The following is a 25,575-nucleotide window of genomic DNA, read 5'->3' as shown; positions in this document are numbered from 1 at the left end:
AGTATCCTACTCAAAGAGTAATTTATTTTTTTAGTTTGAAATGGGTTGAATTTTTAGAAAACCGAATAATTTTGGTTCGATTTATGGGTTTGACTTTTTTTATTGAATCAACGAACCAATAAAAAAGTATTACACAACCCAACTCTACTCTAAAAATATTTAATATTTGTAACTCATGTTCTAATTTCTTGTGACGTGAAAATGTTTGATATTTATATTTGATAAGATTTTAGTTATTAATGTGAAACATTCGTAGATATATATGATTTTTAAAAATAATTTTAAAAAAATAAATAACTCAATGACCAAATTCAACCTAACCTAAAAATAGAAGGTTGGGTTGAGTCATGAAACTTACTCTCGTCATATTAGGCATGAGCCTGAAATTTTGGGCTAGTCCAATGTTTTTCCTAACTCAACTTGTGTATACCATACACCAAAGTACTCGTATGAATATATGAGATTCGACACCCGTTGGAGAGGGGAACAAAACGTTCTTTATAAGAGTGTAGAAATCTCTCCCTCGCATACACATTTTAAAAACCTTGAGAGGAATCCCGAAAGAGATAGCTCAAAGAGGACAATATTTGCTAGCGGTAAGCTTGGATCGTTACAAATGGTATCAAAGCCAGACATTGGATTGTGTGTCAGCGATAACGTTGGGTCTCGAAGGGGGGTGAATCGTGAGATCTCATATTAATTGGAGAGAAGAACGAGTGTTAGCGAGGACGCTGGACTCACTCGGGGGTGGATTGTGAGATCCCATATCAGTTGGAGAGGAGGACGAAGCATTTTATAAGGGTGTGAAAATCTCTCTCTAGCATACGCCTTTTAAAAAATGAACAAGCATCAGCGAGGTCTCTAGAACTCTGGACCCCAAAGAAGGAGGATTGCGAGATTCCACCTCGATTGGAGAGAGGAGAGGACAATATCTGCTAGCATCGGGCCATTAGATAATATAAGTTTCCATAAATGAGAGAGAAAATTACAAAAGAAAAAAAAAATAGAAAGTTTGATAAAGATGGCGTCCAAGAAACTAAAAACAATAATGAAAATTAATTAAAAACATGAAACACTACAAGATTAAATATGTTACTAGCTTATGCACGTGTCATGGTCTCTAATTGATATGACATCGTCAACCGTACAGGAGCGCGTTGCCTTTACATGAAGAATGTTGAACACACAGCCTAAGAATTTCAAAAAATACTCAATAACGATCCCATCATTCCTAACACGATATTAGAGTCATATTTATCTCATATAATATTATAATATATCAATTAAAATTTTTATTTTTTTTTTATTTAGAAAGAAAAACCCTTATTAGTTTCAATTTTTTTAATTAAGATATTAATAGTTTTTCTCCCTTTATTATTATTATTATTATGGATTTAAAGTTTTACGTATAATGCGTCAAGTTGCCGACGGGACTGAAAAAATGGACCCCTCACTCGAAGATTAAAAGCCATTAGCGATCGAGACAAATTTTCACAGTCCCCTCCGCTCCACATTCTCCGACCACCAGATGGCCCTCCTTTCGCCGGAATGTTCACGCCCATTTCTGAAGGTTTTTGCGCTTCTACTGACCGTTACGACGGCGGCGGCGGCGGCGCATTCTAAATGCGAAATCGAAGCGATCTTCAACTTCGGAGACTCCAACTCCGACACCGGCGGGTTCTGGGCGGCTTTCCCGGCGCCGTACGGACCTTACGGCATGACCTTCTTCAAGAAGCCCACCGGCCGCGCCACCGACGGAAGACTCGTCCTCGATTTCTTGGGTAATTTTATTTTCTTCCACCTCTGATTTTTGGATCTTTATCTGTCCTTTGTTTGAGCACCGACGATTCCAAATTTTGTTTATTTATCTTTATTTATTTTTAGTGGTTATAGAAAATGACGTTTAATTTTTTTTTTTTTTTATAATTATTTTAGTGGAATTTAGATGTTTGATTAAAAATGTAGAAATTTAATTTTCTTTTATTTGGTCTAAAATAATATACTTAAACATTTTTAAAAATTCAAAAATAATTCAAAAAATACTCTTTAATTATCAATAATTTTTAAAAGTTTGAAACATTTAAAGTAAAAAATAAATCAAAACTATTATTACCCTAAATTTTTTTGTTTTTTTTATAGAAATCGTTAATATTTTTAAATTTTATTTTTATTAATTTAATCTATTTTTTCAATGAAATGGATTGATTTATAGGTTATTTCAAATAGCTCGAAAGATTAGTTCATATCTTAATGGATTAGATCTTCAATTTTTTTCAATGCATTTTTTTTAACGAACATGTATTTAATTCAACGACGTTCCATCTTTAGAATATAATATCTTATCTAGTTAGATCTTTTTGAAGGTTGAAATTCGAAATTCCCTATAGAAATTTGACATGTCTCTTTTGTTATCGAGCTTTTATGATGCAGTTAAATCTCTCAAGATGTTCGTTAATTATATCAAATATTAATTAAAAAAAAATTATAAGAGCATATGCAAATTCTAGAACTAAAAATACCAAATTATTGGTAAAGCTCGGTTTTTTCATCTCAATAATATGTAAGTCCGACTCAAAAATATATGTTTAAACCAGTTGTTCGTTGTGGGTGCAGCTGAGTCAGTCGGAGTGCCATTTATAAGCCCATATCTGAAGTCAATAGGTTCAGATTTCAGACATGGAGCCAACTTTGCAACATTAGCTTCAACGGTGCTGTTGCCAAACACTTCCTTGTTCGTCACTGGAATCAGCCCCTTTTCTTTGGCCATTCAGCTCAACCAAATGAAGGAATTCAAGTTCAGAGTTGATGAACACTATTCTTCTTCCCATTCAAAAGGTCATCAATCTCTTTTAATTTTTTTTGTTTCTGTAATACGAACGGATTTCGCACAACGTAGCATCACTCCCTCTCACGTTGTCTCATTGTCACATCGTGTCAATTATCATTGTTGGTTTAGTAAGTCTACCGCATTTTATTATATAATCGACATTCCCTATGGCGAACAAGTTAGAATGTAATAGCTCAAGTCCACTTTGGCCTGTTACAGTATTACGGTTAGCCTTATAAGTTTTCCATACTTAAGGAATGTTTTGTTCCCTACTTCAACTGTTGTGGGATCTCACAATCCTCCCCTCTAAAGGCCCAGCGTTCTCATTGGCACACCGCCTGTTGTCCAGCTTTGTTACCATTTGTAACCGCCCAAGCCCACCACTAGTAAATATTGTCCGCTTTGGCTTGTTATGTTTTGCAGTCAGCCTCACGGTTTTAAAACGCGTGTATTAGGGAGAGATTTCCACACCCTTATAAGGAATGTTTCGTTCCCCTCTCTAACCGATGTGAGATCTCACATAGAATGTACTTTAAAGTTCAAATACTACATGGATAAACCGAGACCACATTCGAATGAGACTATAGTTAAGAAATGCTTAAAAGAATTATTAGCTACTACTTCTATAAAGGAGATGCACTTTCCTTTTTGGTAGCTGAATCATAGAAATGTCAAAGTTAAGCATACTTAGTTTGGAGCAAATACTACGTTACGTATTCGTTACTGATACATAGTATGATGTTTGTGGTGGTCAGGATGGACACAACTTCCTCCACCCAAAATTTTTGGAAAAGCTTTGTACACATTCAACATTGGTCAAAATGATTTCACCTCCAACTTAAAGGCCATTGGAATAGAAGGGGTTAACCAATATCTTCCTCAAGTTGTCTCCCAAATTGTTTATACCATCATGGTTAGTATCTCCTTTCTTGTTTTTCTTTATACCATGCCATACCCTCTTTCCCATTATTTATAACTTATACTATCCTTAAAATTACGAGCATTCAAATTTCTGACGGATAGAAAAGATTACTGATGTCTTGTTCCGTTCGAGTTGGGTTATAAACTTACTTAGTTTAGTTGGGTGGGTTGGGTTGATTTACTTTTAAGTTTATTGGTCTGTAATTAGGAGTTATACAAGTTGGGAGGAAGGAGGTTTCTAGTGATGAACATGGCTCCGGTGGGGTGTTACCCTGCCCTTTTGGTGGAGCTTCCACACGAAAGCTCAGACCTTGACCAATATGGCTGCTTGATATCATACAACCAAGCTGTTAGAGACTACAATGCCATGCTTAAGAAACAGCTCAAACGGGCAAGAAAGGCTCTCCCTAAAGCTTCACTCCTTTACTTTGACACTCACTCTGTCATGCTGCAACTCTTCCGACATCCCAAGTCTCATGGTATGTATGCATTGCTATTCCCTTTCTCTTCCCTCTTTACTTTTTGCGTTTTGCACTGGTTTTAGGGCACGTCTCGTTTAGGATTATACATCGGTTGGGGAGGAGAACGAAATATTATTTATAAGCGTGTGGAAACCTCTCTCTAACAAGCACGTTTTAAAAACCTTGAGGGGAAGTCCGAAAGGGAATAAAGAGGACATAGGTTTTCCTTTTCGAGATTCCCTAGCATACATTGTCCTCTTTGAGCTTTCCCGTGTGGGATTCTCTTAAAATTTTTGAAACGCGTCTACTAAGGTGAGGTTTTCACACCCTTATAAAGAATGTTTCGTTCTTCTCCCCAACCGATGTGGGATCTCACAATTCACCTCCTTAGAGAATTAGTGTTCTCGCTAGCACTCGTTCCCTTTTCCTATTGATATGGGACCCCCAATCCACCCCTCTTCGGGGTCCAGTGTCCTTGCTGGTACGTTGGCTCATGTCCACCTTTTTCGGGGTTCAACCTTCTTGCTGGCACATCACCCAGTGTCTGGCTCCGATACTATTTGTAATAGTCCAAGTTCACCATTAGCAGATATTGTCCTCTTTGGGCTTTCTCTCTTGAGATTCTAATCAAGGTTTTAAAAACACGTATGCTAGTGAGAAATTTTCACACCCTTATAAAAAAATGTTTCGTTCTCCCCATCCGATGTGGCATCTCACAAGTGGGCTTGAGTCGTTACATCTCGACTCGGGCACAACAGGTAGAGTTGTCGAGCGTTTGAAAAATAGAAGAAAGTGACTTGGTACTTCCTTTAAAAGCATCTATTTTTAGAATTTCTCAAACGAGTTTTGATATCAGAAATTTAAAAATATTATTGTAATTGATCAAATTTAAAAGAACTTTAAGTCGTTCACGAACACTTTAAAGTGCACGTCGAACACGTACTTTTAGAGCTTGGCGTGTATAGTATCATGTTTAATACCAACGACTTTGCTTTGATTTGAATTGATATCTATCAGGTCTTAAATATGGTACCAAAGCGTGCTGTGGCCATGGTGGAGGGCCCTATAACTTTGACCCAAGACTTATCTGTGGAAATAAGAAGAAGATAAACGAGAAATACTTGACAGCAACAGCTTGCTCTGATCCATATAACTATGTAAGCTTTGATGGAGTTCATGCCACAGAAGCTGCAAACAAACATGTTACTTTGGCAATTCTCAATGGCTCTTATTCTGACCCTCCCTTTTCCCTTCAAAACCTCTGCAATTTCCGACCTCTCGATTGATCCGATTGTTCTTCAATAAAACCGTTCGATGTGAATAAAGATTTCTCTATTCCCATCGATCTCGAAATAAGATTTGACTATATGGAAAACGTTCATGATGTGTACGGCTGGTTTCAATTATATCCTTTTTCACATGTTTCGGCTTATTCTTAAGCTTTTGAGTTGCATCGAAGAAACTCATCGTTCGTTTATATGAGATATCTAATGTCGGGATTCATGGGATTACTAGTATTTTGTTGTACTCATTTTTATTATATAGGAGAAGTCGAAAATAGATATGTCCATGGAGCGGGATGGGGGCAAAGAAGTCTTTCCCGTCCCCGTCCCCGTCCCCTCCTATTTTAATTCTCATTTCTGCAAAATTCTCTATTTATTTTCGAGAGGAACAAGATACAGATTCCCTGTAGAAAATTCACGGGAATCGAATTCTTTTTTTTTCAAATAACGTTAACGTTTAAGAATCAAACATAATTGAAACTAGTCGTATACTTCATGGTTCGTTGGAACGTTCTTTCTCGCTCTTCCTCTTTCGGGTTTCTCTCATCATATATTAAAAATAGCAAAATGGCCTTCATGCATTGCCGGCAAAAGTAAGTAAGCTCCAAAACACTCACATCCATAGTTGGAAGCTAACATTTTCTTATGTTTGGCTGATTTCTTTATGCTACTGTCCTTAATTGACTTGACTTAACCTGCTGTGTTCTATCAAACTTTCCAAGTAAATCCACTCTGTTTTATATGATGAATTCAACTTCAACTTCCCAAACTGAAAAGAAATAGCAACCGTTCATCGTTTGAATCGAACACACCTCGATTTTCGATAACGATATGAAGAACATAAAGTCAAACAAATCGGTATAATTTAGTAGCTGAAATGATTGTAGCTATCAACACATCAAGAACAGATATACAAAGATAAAACTCTCCCAAAACGAATAGCTAAGTAACGGTTTATACCGATTCCCTAACCAAAAAGAAATAGCTAAGCAACTGTTCATCGTTCGAATCAAACACCCCTCGATAAATTCGAACAAATCGGTATAATTTAGTAGTTGAAACAGTAATATGAATGATGTTATTGAAATGATGTGAAGCTATGAACACATATAAAACTCTCCCAAAACAAATAGCTAAGCAACTGTTTATACCGAGTCCCTAACCAACAAGAAACAGCCAAGCAACTGTTCGTCGTTCGAATCGAACACACCTCGATTTTCAATACCTTCAGTTACATCGAAACGATATGAAGAACAAAAAATCGAACAAATCAGTATAACTTAAGAATGATCTTATTGAAACGATGTGAAGCTATGAACACATCAAGAACAGATGTACAAACATGAAAGAAATCAAGAAACATAGCTATTTTCAAGAGCGGGTTGTGTTCTTACCATTGAAGCAGAAGGCATTCTACTTTTTCCAATCCAAACAGTATCAAAACTCTCCCCAAATTCAGACTCTTTCTCCATATCCTTGAGGTTTTTCCTCCTCACAAACCTCAAAACTGCTACTAAAACTAAACCCATCAAAGCTAACACAGCCAACCCACCTCCAAACCCAGCCACCCACCATGCCCACAACATGCCCTTCTTCTTCTTCTTCTTCTCCTTTGGATTTGGAATGACAAGAGAAAAATAGCCATAATCAGTAGCAGAACACAAGCTTGGCCCTGTCATGTTCTTCAATTCAAAAGCCTCACCAGCTCCAAACCTCACACATTGTGGCTTAATCTCACCATTTTCTCCCAATTTTAGTTTAGGAAACATCACCAAAATGGGGTTTCTTCCTGTTATGCGTAGATGGAGCTTTTGACTGCTAAATGTGCTTGAATTTGAAGAAGAATCATAAACAGTGAACCCAATTACAGGAGCAACAAGAGTATAACCAGGCAGTTTATAGAAATTTGATGACCAATTTCCCAAATTCTCAAAGATTATAGCTATTCTCTTTACACGAGGGATTGAAGTGATTCTTGGAGGAAAAGAAACCCATCTCAAGTTTGCTCCTCTAACCCAAAAACTGCGACTCCTTAATCTAATATAAGAAACTTGAATCCCAGAAAAATTTGAAGGCAGAGAGATGTTATATAAAACCCCTGTTCTAGGCTTTGATTCAGAGTTATTGGCATATTTATGAACAAACCCACTAAAAGAATCGGCATCTTCATACGAAACAGAGCACGAAATCAACATCAATAAGCAAAAAAACACCACCCAGAAGTTAGAATCGTACCAGTTTTTCCTTAGCTCCATCACTGAGAAGAAGCAAAACCCATGAATCAAATAAGGTGTTTCTTGAGAAGCAAGCCAGAATTTCTGGTTTCTACAACAAAAACAATGATGGGGGTGCGATGATTGAGAAACCCAAATAAACGAAAAATCGCCTCAATTGAGATATGGCCGTCGTGAGCCGCCGTGGACGGTGGTGGGTATTGATTTAAAGAGGGCGGCGAAGGGGAGGAGAATGATCAGAAGAGTTAATGATATTAAGAATCAAAACTAAATGGGATTTGAAAGACCTCTTCGGCTTGTTGGTTGCATACTCTATAATTATGATTTATGAGAAGAATCCATGTTAGCCTGGCACCCATTGGAAAGAAGAATTACACCTTTTGAGTTGTTTTTATGCTACTCTCTCTCTCTCTCTCCCAAGAGACTTGGTGTTGATCGAGCCAAAACAGAGAGAACGCCCGTTTTAAACCATTTTTTTTAAAGATAAATTCAAGGGTTATTAAAGAATAGCTACAATAAGACATGACTTAGAGAATGGTTCGACTGTAATCCGCTATGTAAACCAAGTATTTTGTGTTTAAGTGTATACCGATTTTTTTTCAAACATTTGATCGTTTAACTGAAACAAGTTAGATATAAGGATTTGAAGAATTACGTGTTAGATTATTATTGAGCTATGTTCATTTTGTTCATTTTGATTCGTCATTGACTTAAAAAAAATATAATAAAACTTCTAATCTGAGAATGAGATAATATTTGATTTGAAAAAGGTTATCAATGATTAAGTTACAATTATTGGTGGGATTAGAGTCTTTGAATATAAAAAGAAAGAAGGTTATGTCTTTAATATTAAATTAAGCATATTTGGATAAGTAATTAATATTTTTATATAAATAAATCTTAATTATATATATATATATACAACATGTGTTTTTTTTTTTAGTAAAATAACGGTTAAAAATTATTTAAAAATTGATAGTTACTGTTTATACTAAAAATATTTCTATAGGTGGGGACAAAACATGTTAAAATGACACGTGTTGGTCTGTAGAGATAATTTTCACTCTTAAAAATACTAACGTGACCATGTCGTAGAAGAATGTCGGAGTCATTAGATACCGAATATTATATAAGTATATGCGGATAATTAAATATTTGCCATATATAATTATAATCGATTATTGTTTAATTGTTAGGTTTTCCCTTTACATCATAAAATTGTTTTATTGAATCAATAAACGACATCAACTAACCCTAAAAACCAATTTATATTCTAATGGCAACTCATTAAATTATTGACATAAATTATCTTTATCTACCTAATAATCTCATTATATATATTATAAAGAAAATAAATAAATTACCTCATAATATTTTATGGTTGAATTTTCCCTTCCTGGGAAAGGGCTATAAATTAGTATAATTTAAATAAAATACTATAAAAAATAATAATTATTAATCTCAAAAAGTTAATTAGTTAATATATTCATATTAATTAACAATTTTATTTCATAAGTTTTATTACGATTTACTTTTTAAAAAAATAATCATTTTGATCCTAATTGTTATTCTTTTATTTGTATATGACTATCGTAGAGCTATTGATTAATCGAAATTCTTTTTTTAATGGGTCGTTTTTAATAAACAAACTCGAAAGTGTACTTTGCATCAACTACTACTATTATTGTTTCCTAATCCATTAATCTCTTCCTTTGTGTAAGAGCTTAAGTACACTGCTAATAGATATTGTACGTTTGACCTATGCACAATTTTAAAATGCATCTAACTAATGTGGGATATGACGATATTAGAGTCCAAACTCACTGCTAACAGATATTGTTTGTTTTAGCCCGTTACGTATCGTCGTCAACGTTAAGATTTTAAAACGTGTCTGTTAGGGAGAGGTTTCCACACTCTTATAAGGAACATTTTGTTCTCCTCTCCAACCGATGTGAGATCTTACAAAACGTTTATTGCAAGTGATTTGAACTTGTCCTTCCTCCTTCCATCCTCTTTAAGACATAGCCAAGCGATTTAATCACAATTCAGATTTCTTGTTGTCATTAATTCTATACAAGAATAACTCTCATCTATTCAAATTGACCGATGAGGTTTGAAGCCACATCGTTGACGTATAGGCATTGGATTAGGTAGATAGTATGACTCAAATAAAACCAAATAAATACCGTCGTTGGGCCGAGCATGCCTAATCAACATTTGATCATCATGTCGAATCATTAAAAAAAAAACTATAATTTTGTATTTAAGAATCGTTTAAGGCCCACGAAATAAAATAATACAACAATTAAGTATGTGTCTTAGTGTTAACAAAGATAGGAGTAGGTACATCAATAATGTTAGAAAAATTTTCATCTCACGTCATATTTAAAAACTGATATAATGTCAATAACTTCTTAATATTGAGGCCACCTCTCAAATCTTGACAATATTATGTTTTCCTCTGAGCTTTTCTAAAGAACATATGAGTGAAGACAAAATATACGGTTGTTTAGTAGAGAGAGAGTTATAAGTAGTTTAAGTCAAGTAGATAGTATAATCATGATGTAGAAAGATGTCACCGTCAAATCCTAAATCAAATCTGACGTTATATTTAATGCAATTAAAACTTTTGAATGTTTGAACTAAATCCATATTTTTCATTAATAAATGGAAAGATATCTATGGTAAGGCAAATATTTATATTTTCCATATAATAAAATATCAAATATAATATATATGGCAAACAATAATTTATTACTAAATATCTTTAACACCCCACCACAAGCTAAGCGTCAGATTTAAACGAACGGAAAGCTTGAATTTGAAAAATTCAAAGAGAGGTTGAGAACTTTTCGTGAAGATGTCAACAACCTAGTTCAGAGGAGGTGTAGAGAAACACTTTTTTGGGCATCGAAAACTGTAGAGGGATCGTCGATCAGGTGATGCTACCTTGGCTTCAGCGAGAATATGTCTAACCCATGAAGAGGGATCGTAGCTTACCGACGATGCTGCCTTGGCTCTGGTTAGAATATGTCAACCCAAGAAGTAGAAGGGGAAGCCTATAACAAGGGACAAAGGCAATGTTGAAGCCAGAAGAGTCGCCACAGTGGACGAAGGAGCCAATTTTGACTAGAAGGGAGGTGGCGACTTGGTTGGCGAAGAGGCCAGTGCGGCGCTCGGATTCCAAAGGAACATCTTTGCAGAAGGTTGATAGGTTTATGTTAGGGTTTATGTGAAGGATGAAGGGAAGATTGGGAAGAAAATGAAAGAGACTATGTTAGTGGAGGGAAAATCGATTGTGTTGGAAAAGGTGAGGTTGTATGTAATAAGTATGGCAAAGGGTGATTTGGAGATCAAAAGGGTGGAGCCAAAGAGTAACCAATCGGCTTTGCATGTGGCAGTCATGGAGACTGCCCCTGCGGTGTCAAAGTCAGCAGGGGTGGTGGAGAAGAAGATGAGTAGAGAATTCAGAAGTCATGAGAATGTCTCATTAATCCACCACACCTGGAAAAGAAGATGAGTAGGGAATTTAGAAGTCATGAGAATGTTTGATTAATCCTTCTGAAGCCATGAGAATGTTTCATGGTGTGAAAGTTATGTTTGATTAATCCACTTCACCTAAATAGTGTGAAAGTTATCTTATTTATAATCAAATAAATTACAAGATGGAATAAGTAATAAACAAAAATAACAATAAATGGAAAGATATATCGGTACATATCTAGATATTTGTCTTATAACAAAATATCAAATATGATATATATATATATATATATAGTAAACTATAATTTATTACTAAATATCTTTAATACTCTCAACTTTATATTTTATTTCAAAAATAACGGTCATCTTTCAAAAAAAACACTCAACTTTATATTTTATTTCAAAAATAACCGTCAACTTTCAACAATTTTATTAATATTCTTAAACTTGAGAAAAAAAAATTAATACCCTTATAAGAAATCATTAGTGTTGTCATTTACATCCATGAATATAAAAAAAAACTACATCAATATTCTTAAACTTAAAAACTATATTAATACTCTTCCTAAACGCAATACATAACAAGTTAAAGCAAACAATATTTGCTAGAGGTAGGTTTGGGTAGTTACAAATGGTAGTAGAGTCAGACATCGAACGGTGTGCCAGCGAGGAGTAGATTGTGAGATCCTCATATCGACCCATTGTGAGATCTCACATCACCTATAGAGGAAAATGAAGCATTCTTTACAAGAGTATAGAAACAAAATAATAGCAATACATACCACGCTTTTAGCGTGTACAATATTTACTTTAATAATAATAATAAATAAATAAATAAGGAGGTCAAACTAAATAAAAATAAAGTGGCATTGGTCAAAATAGTTGGATAATTACACAACTATCGATACCATATGCCACTCTGTTTTATCCCTCTTTTTAACATATAAAAGTGGGGTGAAGCAAAGAAGGGTCTCATACATACATACATACATACATATATATAGAGAGAGAGAGAACTTTTCTCATTGCTTCACCTTCAAACGTAATAGAATTGAACATAAAACTGAAACCTAAATTTCTATTCTCCTAACCATAAATGAAACAGCTATAAGAACTACACAGACAGTGTCAGCATCAAAAGGAAGTCTTTCAAACTTCACCTATATGATGTAGAGAAGGTCATGACTTGATGGTAAGCTCTGCTCTGAGGTGAAGGACGCCATTTATGAAGTAAATGCTATCTTCAGCCGTGAAGGAAGTCCATGGTATACCAAACAAGTTCCGGTACCCGACAGCTTTTCCGCCTGTGAACGTGTAGTTACCCTTATATTTACTGAGGAACTCTTCGCTCGGCTTCGATCTTGCTGAAAACTCGTAATCCACCGCAAAAGTCACAGACCCTTTCTCCTGCATCCCCAAGAACAATCCAAAACAATGGAAGGAGCTCTGTTGGTCCATGTTGCAATGAGCAGACAAGAAGAATCCTTGCCCTCCCAAATGGAATGCTTGTGAATAAATTCGTCCAGATGGGAACAAGCTTATACATTCTTCTCTTTTCAAGTCCAGAAATATTACACACTGCTGTCGAGGAAGTTCTAATTCGATGATCTTAACTGGCCGATACTTGTAGGTCCTCTCAATGAAGGGATGGCTCGGGGAAGTAGAGTCGTTGGTAATCAAGGCTCGTTGTCTGTGGGGGAAGTCAGCTTTGAAAAAGAGTGCTTCAAGCACGAGTTTGGAAGCAGCCTCGTGATCAAAGTCGATACATGTCAATACCTTCTTAAGCTTCCGGCAGGACATGTAAGGAAAGCGAATGAATCGAGCAAGACGAACACCGAGGACTTCTTGCCGCTCTGCTAACGAAGGATAATTGAACCTCGCCCACTTCAAAACAAAGTCAAATACTGCATCCTCCGATGCTACTAGAAGATCATTACTAGATAATATTGCCTCTATCCCGGAAAGGGGAAACTGCAATATATCTTCTTGGTACCTGACATATGCACATAATGGTGTCATTTTATCCATTTTTCATGCATGTCTTATCTATCTTATTTGATTAGCTATGCAGCTCATGAAGCGACTTATTTTAAGTTCCGACAGTAACAACATCAGCTTGTATATTTACCAAAACCCAAAAGATTTAGATGCAGGTGCAGCATACATGAAACGTCAAAAGAAGGCATAAAGAGTACGGTTTCAAGCCATACTGATAGCCCGACTAATTTAAGATCGACTCCTTCAGCATACATGAAACATCAAAAGAAGGCATAAAGAGTACAGTTTGAAGCTATACTGATAGCCCGACTAGTTTAACATCGACTCCTTCAGCATACATGAAACATCAAAAGAAGGCATAAAGAGTACGATTTCAAGCTATACTCATAGTCCAACTAATTTAACATCGACTCCTTCCGCATACATGAAACATCAAAAGAAGGCATAAAGAGTACGATTTCAAGCTATACTGATAGCCAGACTAATTTAAGAGACTCTTTCAGCATACATTAAACATCAAAAGACTGTTAAGAACATAAAGAAAAATGGAAAGACCAGAAGAATTGGGAGAAACCTCACACTTCAATAAAATTGGCTATTATATAACGTTATAGAATACACTAAAAACAAATACGTTATAGAATACACTAAAAACAAATCTGGTATGACTAAATCAAATCTAATTCAAATAACTAAATCAAATCTAATTCAAATAACTAAATCAAATCTAAATCAAATAACAAAACCTAACATTTCCTCCCTTAAATTGAACACAAATAATAGTAGTCCTTTTATATCTACGTCAGAACAGACTTCCAATAATCCTCTTTTCATTTTACTCCAACCTTCTTTCCACCCTCAGGTAACTCCATCAATTCACATGTGTCATTTCTCTTTATTGCTTCAATTTCCAGATCCATGGTTTGCCTCCATTTCTCACTCTTCAATGTGTCTCCAAAGTTAACAGGATCAGTAGTGGTAAACATGGCCAAGTGAGCTTCATTATCTTCTTCAAAAAGATCTTCTCCTGTTGCATAGTTTGTCATCCAGATTGGTGGTCTCCTATTCCTCCCCTTATTCGAGCTAGGAGAGCTTGCTTCCGCTGGAAAAGAAGAGCTTGCTTCAGCCAAAGAGGTAGAGGAAATATTTTCCTCTGCAGCATCAATATCAAGTTTGCTCCCTTCTTCATTTTCATCAAACACATCTGCTGCCTCCTCTTGATCACCCCATTCCAGATCGCACATAATGGATTCTTCATAGGTCTTATCCCAGTCCCAACTCTTATCTTCCTCGAATATAACATCCCTACTTATCATGATCCTTTGTGATGTTGGATCATAGAGTCGGTAAGCCTTTGACTCATCACTAACTCCCAGCAAAACACAACTCAAACTCTTATCATCTAGCTTAGTTTTTTTACAATCAAGCACATGAACATAAGAGATATATCCCAAAAATTTAAAATGCTCAACTAAAGGTTTGACTCCACTCCAAGCTTCTTCTGAAGTTCTATTTTTGACCGCCAAGGTTGACTTCAATTCAGTACATGCACAGTCCAGTTGACTGCTTCAGGCCAGAAACTTTTCGGAATTTTCTTTTCTAAAATCATACTACGAACCATATTCATAATAGTTCTATTTTTCATTCCCAATTCCGTTCTGGTGTGGTGTGTATGCAGCTGTCAGTTGTCTTTGTATACCATTTAACATCACAAAAATAGGTGAATTCTTGTGATGTAAACTCTCTTCCTCGATCAGTACGTAAGGCTTTAATGAGTTTGTTTCCTTCTCAACATGAATCTTAAAGTTTTTAAATATAGCAAAAGCTTCTGATTTTTCTATTAAGAAATAAACCCATGTTTTTTTTGCTTTAGTCCTCTGTGAAAGTAATCAAGTACCTTTTCTTGTTGTTTGAGATGAGTTTGATCGGTCCACAAATATTAGCTTGCACCAATTGGAGAATTTGTGAAGCTCGCCATGTGCTCCTTTTTGGAAACGAGTGCCTTTTGTTGCTTACCCACCCGACAATTTTTATACAGTCTCATTGGAGACTTGAGCTCTTGTAAACCATCCACCATCTTCTTTTGCTGAAGAGTCTTTAATCCCTTAAAGCCCAAATGTCTATACCTATAGTGTCAAAGTTGCTCAATATCTTCTGTGATTATATCGAAACAAGTGGATGCTACAAGCTGAGATATAGCATGCAGTACGAACATTCGATTCAAAGACATCTTTGTCTCCATGATTAAGCCTCTCTCAGGATGAAATACCTTTCACATTCCATTTTGAAACAAAATGCTAAGCCCCATTTGCTTGCAATTTCCCAATACTCAGCAAATTGTTCTTCAGCTCTTCAGCTCTGGCACATATCTTCCATATCTTCTCTATTGGCCTTATTCATATTCACGTAAGCTATCACATATGAATGCTACATCTAAAGTCAAGGAACCATATATCTTCTCTATGGCCTTATTCATATTCACGTAAGCTATCACATATGATTGCTACATCTAGAGTCAAGGAACCACATATCTTCTCTATTGGCCTTATTCATATTCACATAAGCTATCAGCAACATCTCTTCTTGAATCTCTACATAGTTTGCCTCCTCCTTGCTTTGACATTCCCATTGAAAATGTCCTAGCTTGTGACAATTATAGCACTCCACTGTGGCCCTGTTGAAGGTTTGTCTGCCTTGTCTCCTTCCTCTGCCTCTAAAACTTCCACAACCTTGACTCCTTCCCCCAGATTGTTCACCATGAGGATCTTCAAAGTGTGTACTTCTTCAACATGAGAACTCATGCGTTGTTCATGCACAAACAGGCTGCTTCGCAACTCATCAATGGTTAAGATGGTTGTATCCTTGGACTCCTCGATGGAACACACAGTATAATCAAAATTGGGAGTCGTAGATCTCAAAATCTTTTCAACTACTTCAACATCTCCTTTGTTCTCACCATTTAGTTTCATCTTGTTGGCTATGCTAAGGGTTCGAGCAAAATACTCATTTACAGATTCTCCTGCCTTCATGTGAAGCATTTCAAACTCATTCCGAAGAGCTTGCAAATGTGCATGCTTTACCCGTGTCGAACCTTGATATTTCTACTTCATAGAATCCCATATGTTCTTTGTTGTATCCTTGTTGAGAATTGTCTCCAAGATCGAACAATCTAATGCTTGAAATAGGTAATTCTTTGCTTTCAAATCTTTCAACTTCTCATCTTCAACGTGCTTCTTCTGAGCATTTGTGAAAACGATGTCTTCTGTTACTGCAGAAATCTCATTCTCCACCAAATCCCAGTACTCCTTTGAATGCAAAAAATTTTCCATGAGCATCGCCCCATGATCATAGTACCCATCAAATTTCGGCATTACAAGCTGCACAAATGAACTCTGCATCGACATACTTTTATTATGACACATGTAGAAGACTACTGCTTCTAGTTTTAACTTGGCTAAGTTTAGGGCATGGCTCTAATACCAAATGTTTTAACTTGGCTAAGTTTAGGGCATGACTCTAATACCAAATGTTTTAACTTGGCTAAGTTTAGGGCATGACTCTAATACCAAATGTTTTAACTTGGCTAATGTTTAGGGCATGGCTCTAATACCAAATGTTTTAACTTGGCTAAGTTTAAGACATGACTTTGATACCAAATGTTTTAACTTGGCTAAGTTTAGGGCATGGCTCTGATACCAAATGTTTTAACTTGGCTAAGTTTAGGCATGGCTCTAATACCAAATCTTAAGGATAGAGAAAACTGAAAAGATCAGAAGAATTGGGAGACACTTGGGAGACACTCTGTTCGAGAAATTGGCTATTACACTAAAAACAAATCTAGTATGACTAAATCAAATCTAATTCAAATAACTAAATCAAATCTAATCCAAATAACTAAATCAAATCCAAATCAAATAACAAAAACACCTAACAAAGAAGGCATAAAGAGTACGGCTTCAAGCTATACTAATAGCCCGTTTAATTTAAGATCGACTACTCCAGCATGCATAAAACTCCCAATGTCTCAAGTTTACTTCTTCAAATCGACTCCTCTGGTATCCCGACTTATTTAAACATCCGATATAATATTTTAAGTTACATTACAAGATCCGTCTCTAAACTTTCATGTTAGGTTCCTTAAATTTCAGAAGTGTCCCAATAGGTCCTACACTTTCAACTTTGAGTCTAATAGATCCATCTTTCCTTCTATATTCAATCTACGGCCTACCTCGATACACCTGTTTCACAATGGCGAATCTTGAGAGAGAGAAGCCGAAGCATTGGTCAATAGAGAGAAAGACGAGAAACTATAGATCAAGAAAGTCAAATTAGTTACACCAGACCAGATACACCTTTTTTTTCCTACCAGTTTCACCATGGTGACCAAGGACAGACAAAACTCATGAATGCTTTCATTACTTAGAGATACATCACGAGAGGTTGACCAAGCATTGGCGGTACTAGAATGGGAGGATTGAATAGAGGTTTATTCACTTTTCACAAAGTATTAACATTCATGTTTATAAAATAAAATACAAGTTTAAATCACAATTTACCGTTAAAATTTAACATTTTCCAATTCACAAAGAAGACTATAACAAAATCAACCAAATGAACGTTGAAGTCATAATTTTCATACTTTCTTCCATTCAGATCAAAATAATAGATTATAGAGAATAAAATATGAAGAAAAATACAAAAACTATAATATGTGATCTTCATGAGAAATGTGAACTTACTTGATTAAGTCTTTATAACGACCAGCAAGGTACTGTTTCGCTGCATCGGTCAGTGATTGGACGGCTTCAGCCATTAAGACACTGGAAGGAAGATCCAAATAGAGCAATGCAGACTCAGGTGTCATAGGCAAAAGTCGCAATTCTCTGCTGCAATACCTCATGCATGAAGAAACCTCATATTTATCAGCAGCCATTAGCACGTCCAATAAAGCAGGAGCTTTGGTAACAGACAAGCTATTGCAGTACATAAAGTTCAACAACTCCATCAGAGCAGCTTCCTCTATTCCAAGTAAAAAGACATCATATAGCAAGTCATCTTTCTCTTTATAACACAACCAAAACATAGTCATTCAACGGTTTTCATTCGGAAAGAAATTTTATATGTTATTTCTTACCAGAGGCACTGATCCGCAAGGTCACAAGTCGTTGGTCGGATTCTTTCATACCATTTGAGAACAACTAGAAGTTTAATAAAGACAATTGTCATGAAATATCTTGGGATTTTTGTGCATGATTGTCATGAAACAATGTCATTAAAGACGATTAACATTTACCTTATAGAAGAACGGGCTTTTGGCCGCCAAAATAGGAGAGCTAATATGCAAGGTCTTCACCCTCGTCACGGTAGACGAATCCAAATTTAAATCATTGCCATTGACAGCTTCATCACCTGCAAAAACGCCTCCATGTATCAACAAAACCCTGATCATATCAACTTTTGATTCGACCAAAGAAATTCTTATTAGACTTTCCGTTACCTGATAGTGATTCTTCAATCATTGCCACAGGTCCCTCATCTGGATTTTCTAAGGACAAGACCTCAACCATATCAGGATCATCACAGGTTAAAACTTGCTGCTGTGGGCATTTACCGAGATCGAGAACTAAGTGAAAAAACGTAAAGGAATTACTTATTCTGGTCGACTTTTCCACGCACGAAGCAGTCAAAAGAGAAGTTCCACCATCAATGCATCAAGAAAGTATGTGACCCCACTAACATATTGGAAGAAAATGAAAATGTTCCACACTGAAAGCATAAATTGATCTCTCGATATTCCAATATTTCATACCAAGAAAGAAAATTTGTAGAAAAGCTCCAGATTTACCATACGCGGCTGCAATTCAAGTAACATATTCCCCGAACTTTTTTTATATGTTCTTTCAGGAAAGATCGACCATGATAACCCTTTAACATCAACCTTTTAATATTAGAAACCCTGTATGAAACTTTGTAAAGTATGAACAAAATTAAGAAATAAATTGCTAAAAAATTCCAACATGAGTGTTCTTTACACAAGAATATAAAACAGAGAAAATGGAGCTTGGTAGAATCTGGAATCCATCCAAAGTACAGAAGCCTATGATTAAAAATTAAGAACGTAAACTTCAAATCGAACATTTCCCCTTTCGTTTCCTCAGCTTGACGTGCCTTGAAGCAAACTCATACAATCTATTCTGAATTCTAAAAGTAATTTTCTATGAATTCAAGGCCCAGAGACAAAAAGAACATCAGCAAACTCAAGATGGATTTGAGCTAGTAGTAGAAACGGCCCTGAAACCCAAAATTATATTTGGAAAAGGAAAAAAAATCTTCGAATTCTGTCAGGTTCTTTGTAAACCAGAATCGCTGATGAAGCTAGCTACACTAATCCAACAAAAAAATCTAACTCGTCTAAATGTAGAAAGAAGAAGAAAAAAATGATTTTCAGAAACGAAAAAGAGAAAAAACACAGTTAAGTAGAACTCACAATTTTCCGTTTTCCTTTCTTCTTTCCTCCTCTTTCGGCGAGCCCAATCAAGGACGCTACTACGGCCAGCAAAATCCGGCTCAGTTTCATCGGAGCCACCAACGATCTCAATCCTTAGCAAGCGATCAGAAAAGTTACTGTCGTCAAAAGCGAAACCAAAATCAGAATCCGGCGACGAAGTGGAAGCAGCGAGCACATAATCCGAGTCAATCGCCGCTCTGGGATCGAACAAATCAGTGTTGAAATCTTTCATATTTGGGAACAGAAACACAGCTGCAATTGAAGAAAGATCTTGGTGTTGAAGCCCCTAAAACCCTCAGCAAATCGGCCAAAAAGGTAACAAGAAAATCAGAAATTAAGGTAGAAGATGGAGAATTTATAGATTGCAAGAGAAGAAGAAGATCGTTGGTTGGATTCAAAATCAAAATCCTTCGTTTCCATATCTGCAGAATTCAGTTGGTTAATTTTGTCTTTATACTCGTCACTCACTTTACTAACAAAATCTTAGCTCATAAACTTAAACCATATTCTTTTTTTATTATTTTTCAATATAATTCAAACTTAAAACAAGAAATTAACTCAAATAATTTAAAATAATAACCCTTCTTTTTATTATTTAATGGTTAAATTCAAATTAACTCAAACAATTTAAATGGTTCTTGAAATAATAACCCTACAAATTTACAAATTCTAAGGAAAAGTATTTTATCTCTTTCTCAAAATTCAAAATTATAGTTTATTTTCGAAATTTTAATTATTTTTTTAATATATAGATTTTTTTTTTCTTTACAAAAAAAAATATATATTATTTTCATGAAAAGAATTGAGATAAAATTAATCGTAATTTCTAAAATTCAAACCACGTCCCCACCGTTTTTCATATAAAAATTCTCTACCCACTCTAGTCCCGACCCCAATTTAGTCTAATCCCGACCAACTAATTTTGTTAATGCGTTATTGTATGAAATCCTGTTCTTTGTAAATCGAACACCCTTAATAACTTTGTAAGAAGTGAATTATAATCCTAAAAAAAGATATATAATATACCATTTAAATTAATTTAAATTTAGTAAAAATTAATTATATCCACTTTCGAGGTTTATACTAAACATTAATTTTTTTTGTCCATACCTTCAAAAAAAAATCTCCAAAAGAGCCGTGTTATTTTTTAGTTATAAGATATAATAGAAACATACTTTAAAATTCATAACCAAGTCTAAGTCGATAAAAAGGAAGAGATAAGCAATGAAGAGAATACCTTAGAATCCAAGTCTTAAAGAGGAAGAGAATTCCCAACCGAGTCCAAGTCAAGAAAGAGGGAGAGAGAAGCACGGGACAGAACGGTCATCGAAACATACTCTAAAATTCATAATCGAGTCCAAGTCAAGAGAGGAAGAGAGAACAGAATGGTCATCGAAACATACTCTAAAATTCATAATTGAGTCCAAGTCGAGAGAGAGAGAAACAATGAACAAAATAGTCATAAAAACATATCCTAAATTCATAACCGAGTCTAAGTCGATAGAACGGAGAATATTGAAGAACATAAACAATCCAAATTTACCCACTTCCAAAGAGTATTAGATTTACATTTAGAGGTGAAATGCCATGCAAAAACAACATAATATAATACATGTGAGTGAACAACATACAATGGCACCAGTGAGTCAAGAACAATGGAGTTGTTTTACACGAACAAACAATAATTTTTGAACACAACAAAAAAGATGTTAAAAATGAAATGAATTTAAGATTAGACTCTACTTTTTTCACTAACCTTCAAATTTCCATCACAAAATAGCTTCTGTACCGATTGTTGTGGTTGAATTTTCCATCTCTGGTGGAGGCTTTACATACTTTCCTATAACCTTTTGGTGTCTCCTATGTCTCATTCTGTCTAGCTTAGCTTTACTCTTTTGCTTTCTGTTCTCTTTTTGTCGATATCGTAAATTCTTCTCTCTCTCGTACATGCCTTGCCAAAACACTTCGCCTGTCGATGGCCACAACCACCGTCTCGTGGGGTGGTCGGCATCTGCTTCCTCTCCCAACTCCTCGTCCATGCTCTTTATCATGGTGTATGAAAACCATTTGATCCACATTTTGCCTCTCCGTGTGTCGAACTTGTGTTGCTCTTGCATTGCGCCGGTCTCGGGGTTCATGTATACCATATGCCTTGCACTGTGATATGCCCAAACGTTTACGAGGAGCTCGAGTAGCCGGGAGTAACAGTGCTTGTCCTGTAAATAAAAGTACAGTTCAACTCTAGCAATTACAACGAAATGCTCATAGTTCCATGTTGACATCTAAAAGGACGAGGGGCGTTACTTTGGACAAACTCAAATAACACCGTCCACTTGTCCGGTGTTCGTCGTACATTTGCGCATCTAAGGCATCAACAAACATTCTGCAGACGAAAGAAATGAATGAACTAAAGCCATGGTGCAGTAAAGATAGGAGAAAGATCTCTTACAAACCTTGAAAACATGACAAATTCGAGAAAAGATCCGGTTGGTAGAACCCAGCTCTGCATAGCGGACCATGTATAGCCATCTGCAGGCATGGGCGGTAAGAATTCAAGATCACTTTTTATACCATACATCGTCTTCAATGACTCGGAGAACGCGAACCTATAAACAAAAAAGGGCATAGGCAAAAAATTGATATCAGAAGATTGTATAAAGAGAGTTCAGATGTTTCAGTATAAAAACTTGAGCATGAATTTTCAGGTCTTACTTGCAATTTCCAGCATTTATGGAATCACAAAAGGACCAAAAATCAAGCTGTAGCGGGTTTCTTGGATCCGAGTCCATGCGAACCCAAAAGTAGAGTGCATCTCCATATCTTCGCGTCTGAATTGCATCTAATAATGCAGTTTCAGCGATTTTCGACAGTGATGCCTGTTCAACCACACCATCGGTTAGACAAAAGCACATTGCTTTTCTTGGTCGAAATATTGTTCTACCATCCAGAAAGATGTTGAGGATTGTTGGGAGAGAGTACCACATATGATAATTAAGAGAATAATCATGGGTTTATAAGTAAGGAATAGATAAAGGGCCTTTTGGGAAAACGAAAAGCTCAAAGTGGACAATATCATACTATTGTGGAGATCCGTAATTTCTAACATGGTATCAGAGCCGCCATGGCTTAACTAAGTTATGTCAAGAAAATCCTCAAATATCAAACAAAGAAGTTGTGAGCCTCGAAGGTGTAGTCAAAAGTGACTTAAGTGTCGAACCAAAGGTTTACTTTGTTCAAGGGCTCCAAAGAAGGAGTCGAGCCTAGATTAAGAGGAGACTGTTCGAGGGCTCTATAGGCCTCGGGGGAGGCTCTATAATGTACTTCGTTTGAGGGGAGGATTGTTGAGGATTGTTGGAAGGGAGTCCCACGTTGGCTAATTTAGGGAATGATCATGGGTTTATAAGTAAGGAATACATCTCCATCGGTATGAGGCCTTTTGGGAAAACCCAAAACAAAGTCATGATAGCTTATGCTCAAAGTGGACAATATCATACTATTATGGAGATCCGTGGTTCCTAACAAAAGATTGCAAGGAACGAGGATTTGCATTGCCCCATGCTCACACACAAGCAACAATGGGAGGTATCTGCTGATTAGTTTTGTAATATCTTATGGAACAGTCTAAACATTCACTTCTTTTGTGTAAATAATCTTTCTAAAGCTCATGCAACACCAGCTATGTTCCTTAGTTTTAATAGAAGAAAACTATAAATGTAAAAATGAGTTCAAGAAATAAAACTTCAGAAAAAACATGGACAGAGCGATGTCACATACATTCCTGGCAGTGGCTCTCCAAGATTGAAAACCGATCCAAGCATTCTTGTGTATGCGGTCGACCCGGTTAGCAATTGCAAAGAAGGCTCCATATTCACCGAGTACATTTCGGTAGTAAGGGTTATTGAGAAGTGGAAGCCGTGACGGTGCATCAACATCATCAGTTCCAGGTCGCCTGCCTTTACTTGACTGCAAGAATAACATTTAACATCTACATTAAGATGGTAACTCACTTTTTCTTTGTTTCATTTTTTGAATAAGAAACGACTTTTAATTGGTTGATGAAAAGATATTTTAAAACACGTTTGCTAGGGAGAGGTTTCCAGAACCTTATAAGGAATACTTCATTCTCCTCTCCAACCGATGTGGGATCTCACAATCCACCCCCTTGGAGGCCCAGCGTTCTTGCTGGCACACCACCCAATGTCTAGCTCTAATACCATTTGTAACAGCCCAAGCCTACCGCTAGCAGATATTGTCCTTTTTGGGCCTTTCCTTCTGGGCCTTCCCTTCTGGGCTTCCCCTCAATGTTTTAAAATGTGTATACTAGGGAGAGGTTTGCACACCCTTAGAAGGAATACTTCGTTCCCCTGTCCAACTAATGTGGGATCTCACAATCCACCCTTTAGGGGCCCAGCGTCCTTGCTAACACACTGCCCGATGTCTGGCTCTGATACCATTTGTAATAGCTTAAGCCTACCGCTAGCAGATATTGTTCTCTTTGGACTTTCCCTTATGGGTTTCCCCTCAAGGTTTTAAACACGTCTGCTAGAGAGAGACTTTCACACCCTTGTAAGGAATGTTTTGTTCCCCTCTCCAATCGATGTGGGATCTCACAAGCAGAATTGACATCATTCATTCACATCTATGTATATCATTGAAGTTTTAAAAAAAAAAACCATTAATATGTTTGCATAAGGTAGAAAAGCACATGGTTGTCATAGGATGATATTTAAAGAAAAAGTCTTTCAACCTCAAATTTGCACATGGAAAACAAAACAATAACAAAATTTTTGGGCAACCTACCAGCCCGATTCCACGATAAAGAGAATATCGGTGCAGGAAAGGCCAAACTCCTTCCCCAAAGTAAGGTTCATATATGCATAATGGTTGTCCAGTCCTTTCAAGCTCCCCTTCATCCCTCTCATGCAAATCATTCTTAGACCTATCAGCCCTCTTAGCACTTCGATACACATCCTCCCACGTGCTATGAGGTTGTTCGGTTCTATCTTTTATCTGTCAAATTCAAGTATCAAGAATATTGAAGAAATACAAAATCAATATAAATCATAGAAAACCAAAGATGAGCAGCTTATAATCTCACCTCTTCTTCCTCTCTTCTTCTTTTGATATTAGACATCACTGTTTGTTTTTCCTCCTCCCATATATCATATACAAATGACTCATTAAAAGCAATAGGATTACCAGGCTTCCCCTTTTTAGTTTGGTTCCAATGCTTTTCAAATTCATCTAAAATTGTGTAACTTTTTTTTTTTCTGTGCAGGATGGCCAAATTTGATACCCCTTCAAATAACTGCCACTGCCAATTTTCTTTCAGTTTGGAAGGGATTTCGGCGACTTCCTTAGCTGGTGCAGATTCTGATGGAAGCTTAAGAACAGCATCAAGTAGTGAGGCATATCCGACAACAGTTTCTGAAACCATCAAGTTTTTCACGGTGCCTCGTCCAGTTGAAGCAATACTACGAGCAAGTGGCGATACTGTCCCTTTCGAGATCACTTCCAAAATAATTTGGGAAAGTACATTGAAATTTCCCATGGGAAACAAATAGCCGTTTACCCTGTCATCAACCTAGTTGTTATTGCCAATGCAGTCAGTAGTTTGCCCAGGATTTGTACGCACGTATGTATATATGTATGAATGTATGTACGTACATACGTACGTATGTGTGTATGTAAGTACAAAGAAGAGACCACACAGAAAAGACTTCAATCAACTCAAAGACTGCCAAAAGGGAAAACATGGAACTCTCGAAATACCCCCTAAGCAATTGTAATTTGAGAGCTCGTTTCCAGTCTCATTTGGCTTCGGTTTTTTCTTTTTTTTTGGGGGGGGGGGGGGGGGGAA

The 25,575-nt window shown here is 36.3% G+C and overlaps 4 protein-coding genes across 5 annotated transcripts in view; 1 reads left to right on the top strand and 3 right to left on the bottom strand.

The window, feature by feature from the left end:
- The first annotated feature begins 1,426 nt into the window (after positions 1-1,426).
- LOC111499273 (GDSL esterase/lipase At4g01130) lies at positions 1,427-5,630 on the top strand. The gene is made up of 5 exons (XM_023150825.1): positions 1,427-1,781; positions 2,614-2,835; positions 3,583-3,740; positions 3,957-4,227; positions 5,227-5,630. Exons 1-5 carry the CDS (start codon positions 1,529-1,531, stop codon positions 5,493-5,495), a joined length of 1,173 nt encoding a protein of 390 aa, XP_023006593.1. The 5' UTR covers positions 1,427-1,528; the 3' UTR covers positions 5,496-5,630.
- A 909-nt stretch (positions 5,631-6,539) lies between these two features.
- Positions 6,540-8,118, bottom strand: LOC111499284. Its single transcript, XM_023150838.1, has 2 exons — positions 6,887-8,118; positions 6,540-6,717 (listed from the first exon to the last, which is right to left on the bottom strand). Exons 1-2 carry the CDS (start codon positions 7,745-7,747, stop codon positions 6,571-6,573), a joined length of 1,008 nt encoding a protein of 335 aa, XP_023006606.1. The 5' UTR covers positions 7,748-8,118; the 3' UTR covers positions 6,540-6,570.
- Positions 8,119-12,044: 3,926 nt separating this feature from the next.
- LOC111499242 (BTB/POZ domain-containing protein POB1-like) lies at positions 12,045-20,186 on the bottom strand. 2 transcript variants are annotated; one of them, XM_023150786.1, is made up of 7 exons: positions 19,695-19,765; positions 19,017-19,132; positions 18,705-18,830; positions 18,501-18,616; positions 18,342-18,405; positions 17,947-18,226; positions 12,045-13,202 (listed from the first exon to the last, which is right to left on the bottom strand). In XM_023150786.1, exons 3-7 carry the CDS (start codon positions 18,772-18,774, stop codon positions 12,389-12,391), a joined length of 1,344 nt encoding a protein of 447 aa, XP_023006554.1. In that variant the 5' UTR covers positions 18,775-18,830; positions 19,017-19,132; positions 19,695-19,765; the 3' UTR covers positions 12,045-12,388. The 2 variants fall into 2 exon arrangements, with proteins under 2 accessions (XP_023006554.1, XP_023006553.1); XM_023150785.1 differs by lacking the exon at positions 19,017-19,132 and having other exon boundaries at positions 19,695-20,186.
- A 1,049-nt stretch (positions 20,187-21,235) lies between these two features.
- LOC111499206 overlaps positions 21,236-25,575 on the bottom strand; it is an 8,480-nt gene continuing 4,140 nt past the window's right edge. The window contains exons 8-14 of the mRNA XM_023150721.1: positions 24,814-25,299; positions 24,516-24,725; positions 23,490-23,678; positions 22,428-22,591; positions 22,169-22,321; positions 22,020-22,098; positions 21,236-21,931 (exon numbers count right to left, since the gene is read on the bottom strand). Coding sequence (XP_023006489.1) covers positions 21,485-21,931; positions 22,020-22,098; positions 22,169-22,321; positions 22,428-22,591; positions 23,490-23,678; positions 24,516-24,725; positions 24,814-25,299 — 1,728 coding nt within the window. The 3' untranslated portion in view covers positions 21,236-21,484. The remainder of the gene's footprint in view (positions 21,932-22,019; positions 22,099-22,168; positions 22,322-22,427; positions 22,592-23,489; positions 23,679-24,515; positions 24,726-24,813; positions 25,300-25,575) is intronic.

This window comes from Cucurbita maxima, unplaced genomic scaffold, assembly GCF_002738345.1.
Source record: "Cucurbita maxima cultivar Rimu unplaced genomic scaffold, Cmax_1.0 Cma_Scf00026, whole genome shotgun sequence".
In the NCBI taxonomy this organism is placed as follows: Eukaryota; Viridiplantae; Streptophyta; class Magnoliopsida; order Cucurbitales; family Cucurbitaceae; genus Cucurbita; species Cucurbita maxima.
Note: the sequence above shows the minus strand (reverse complement) of the source record. Positions and strands in the feature narration are given on the sequence as shown.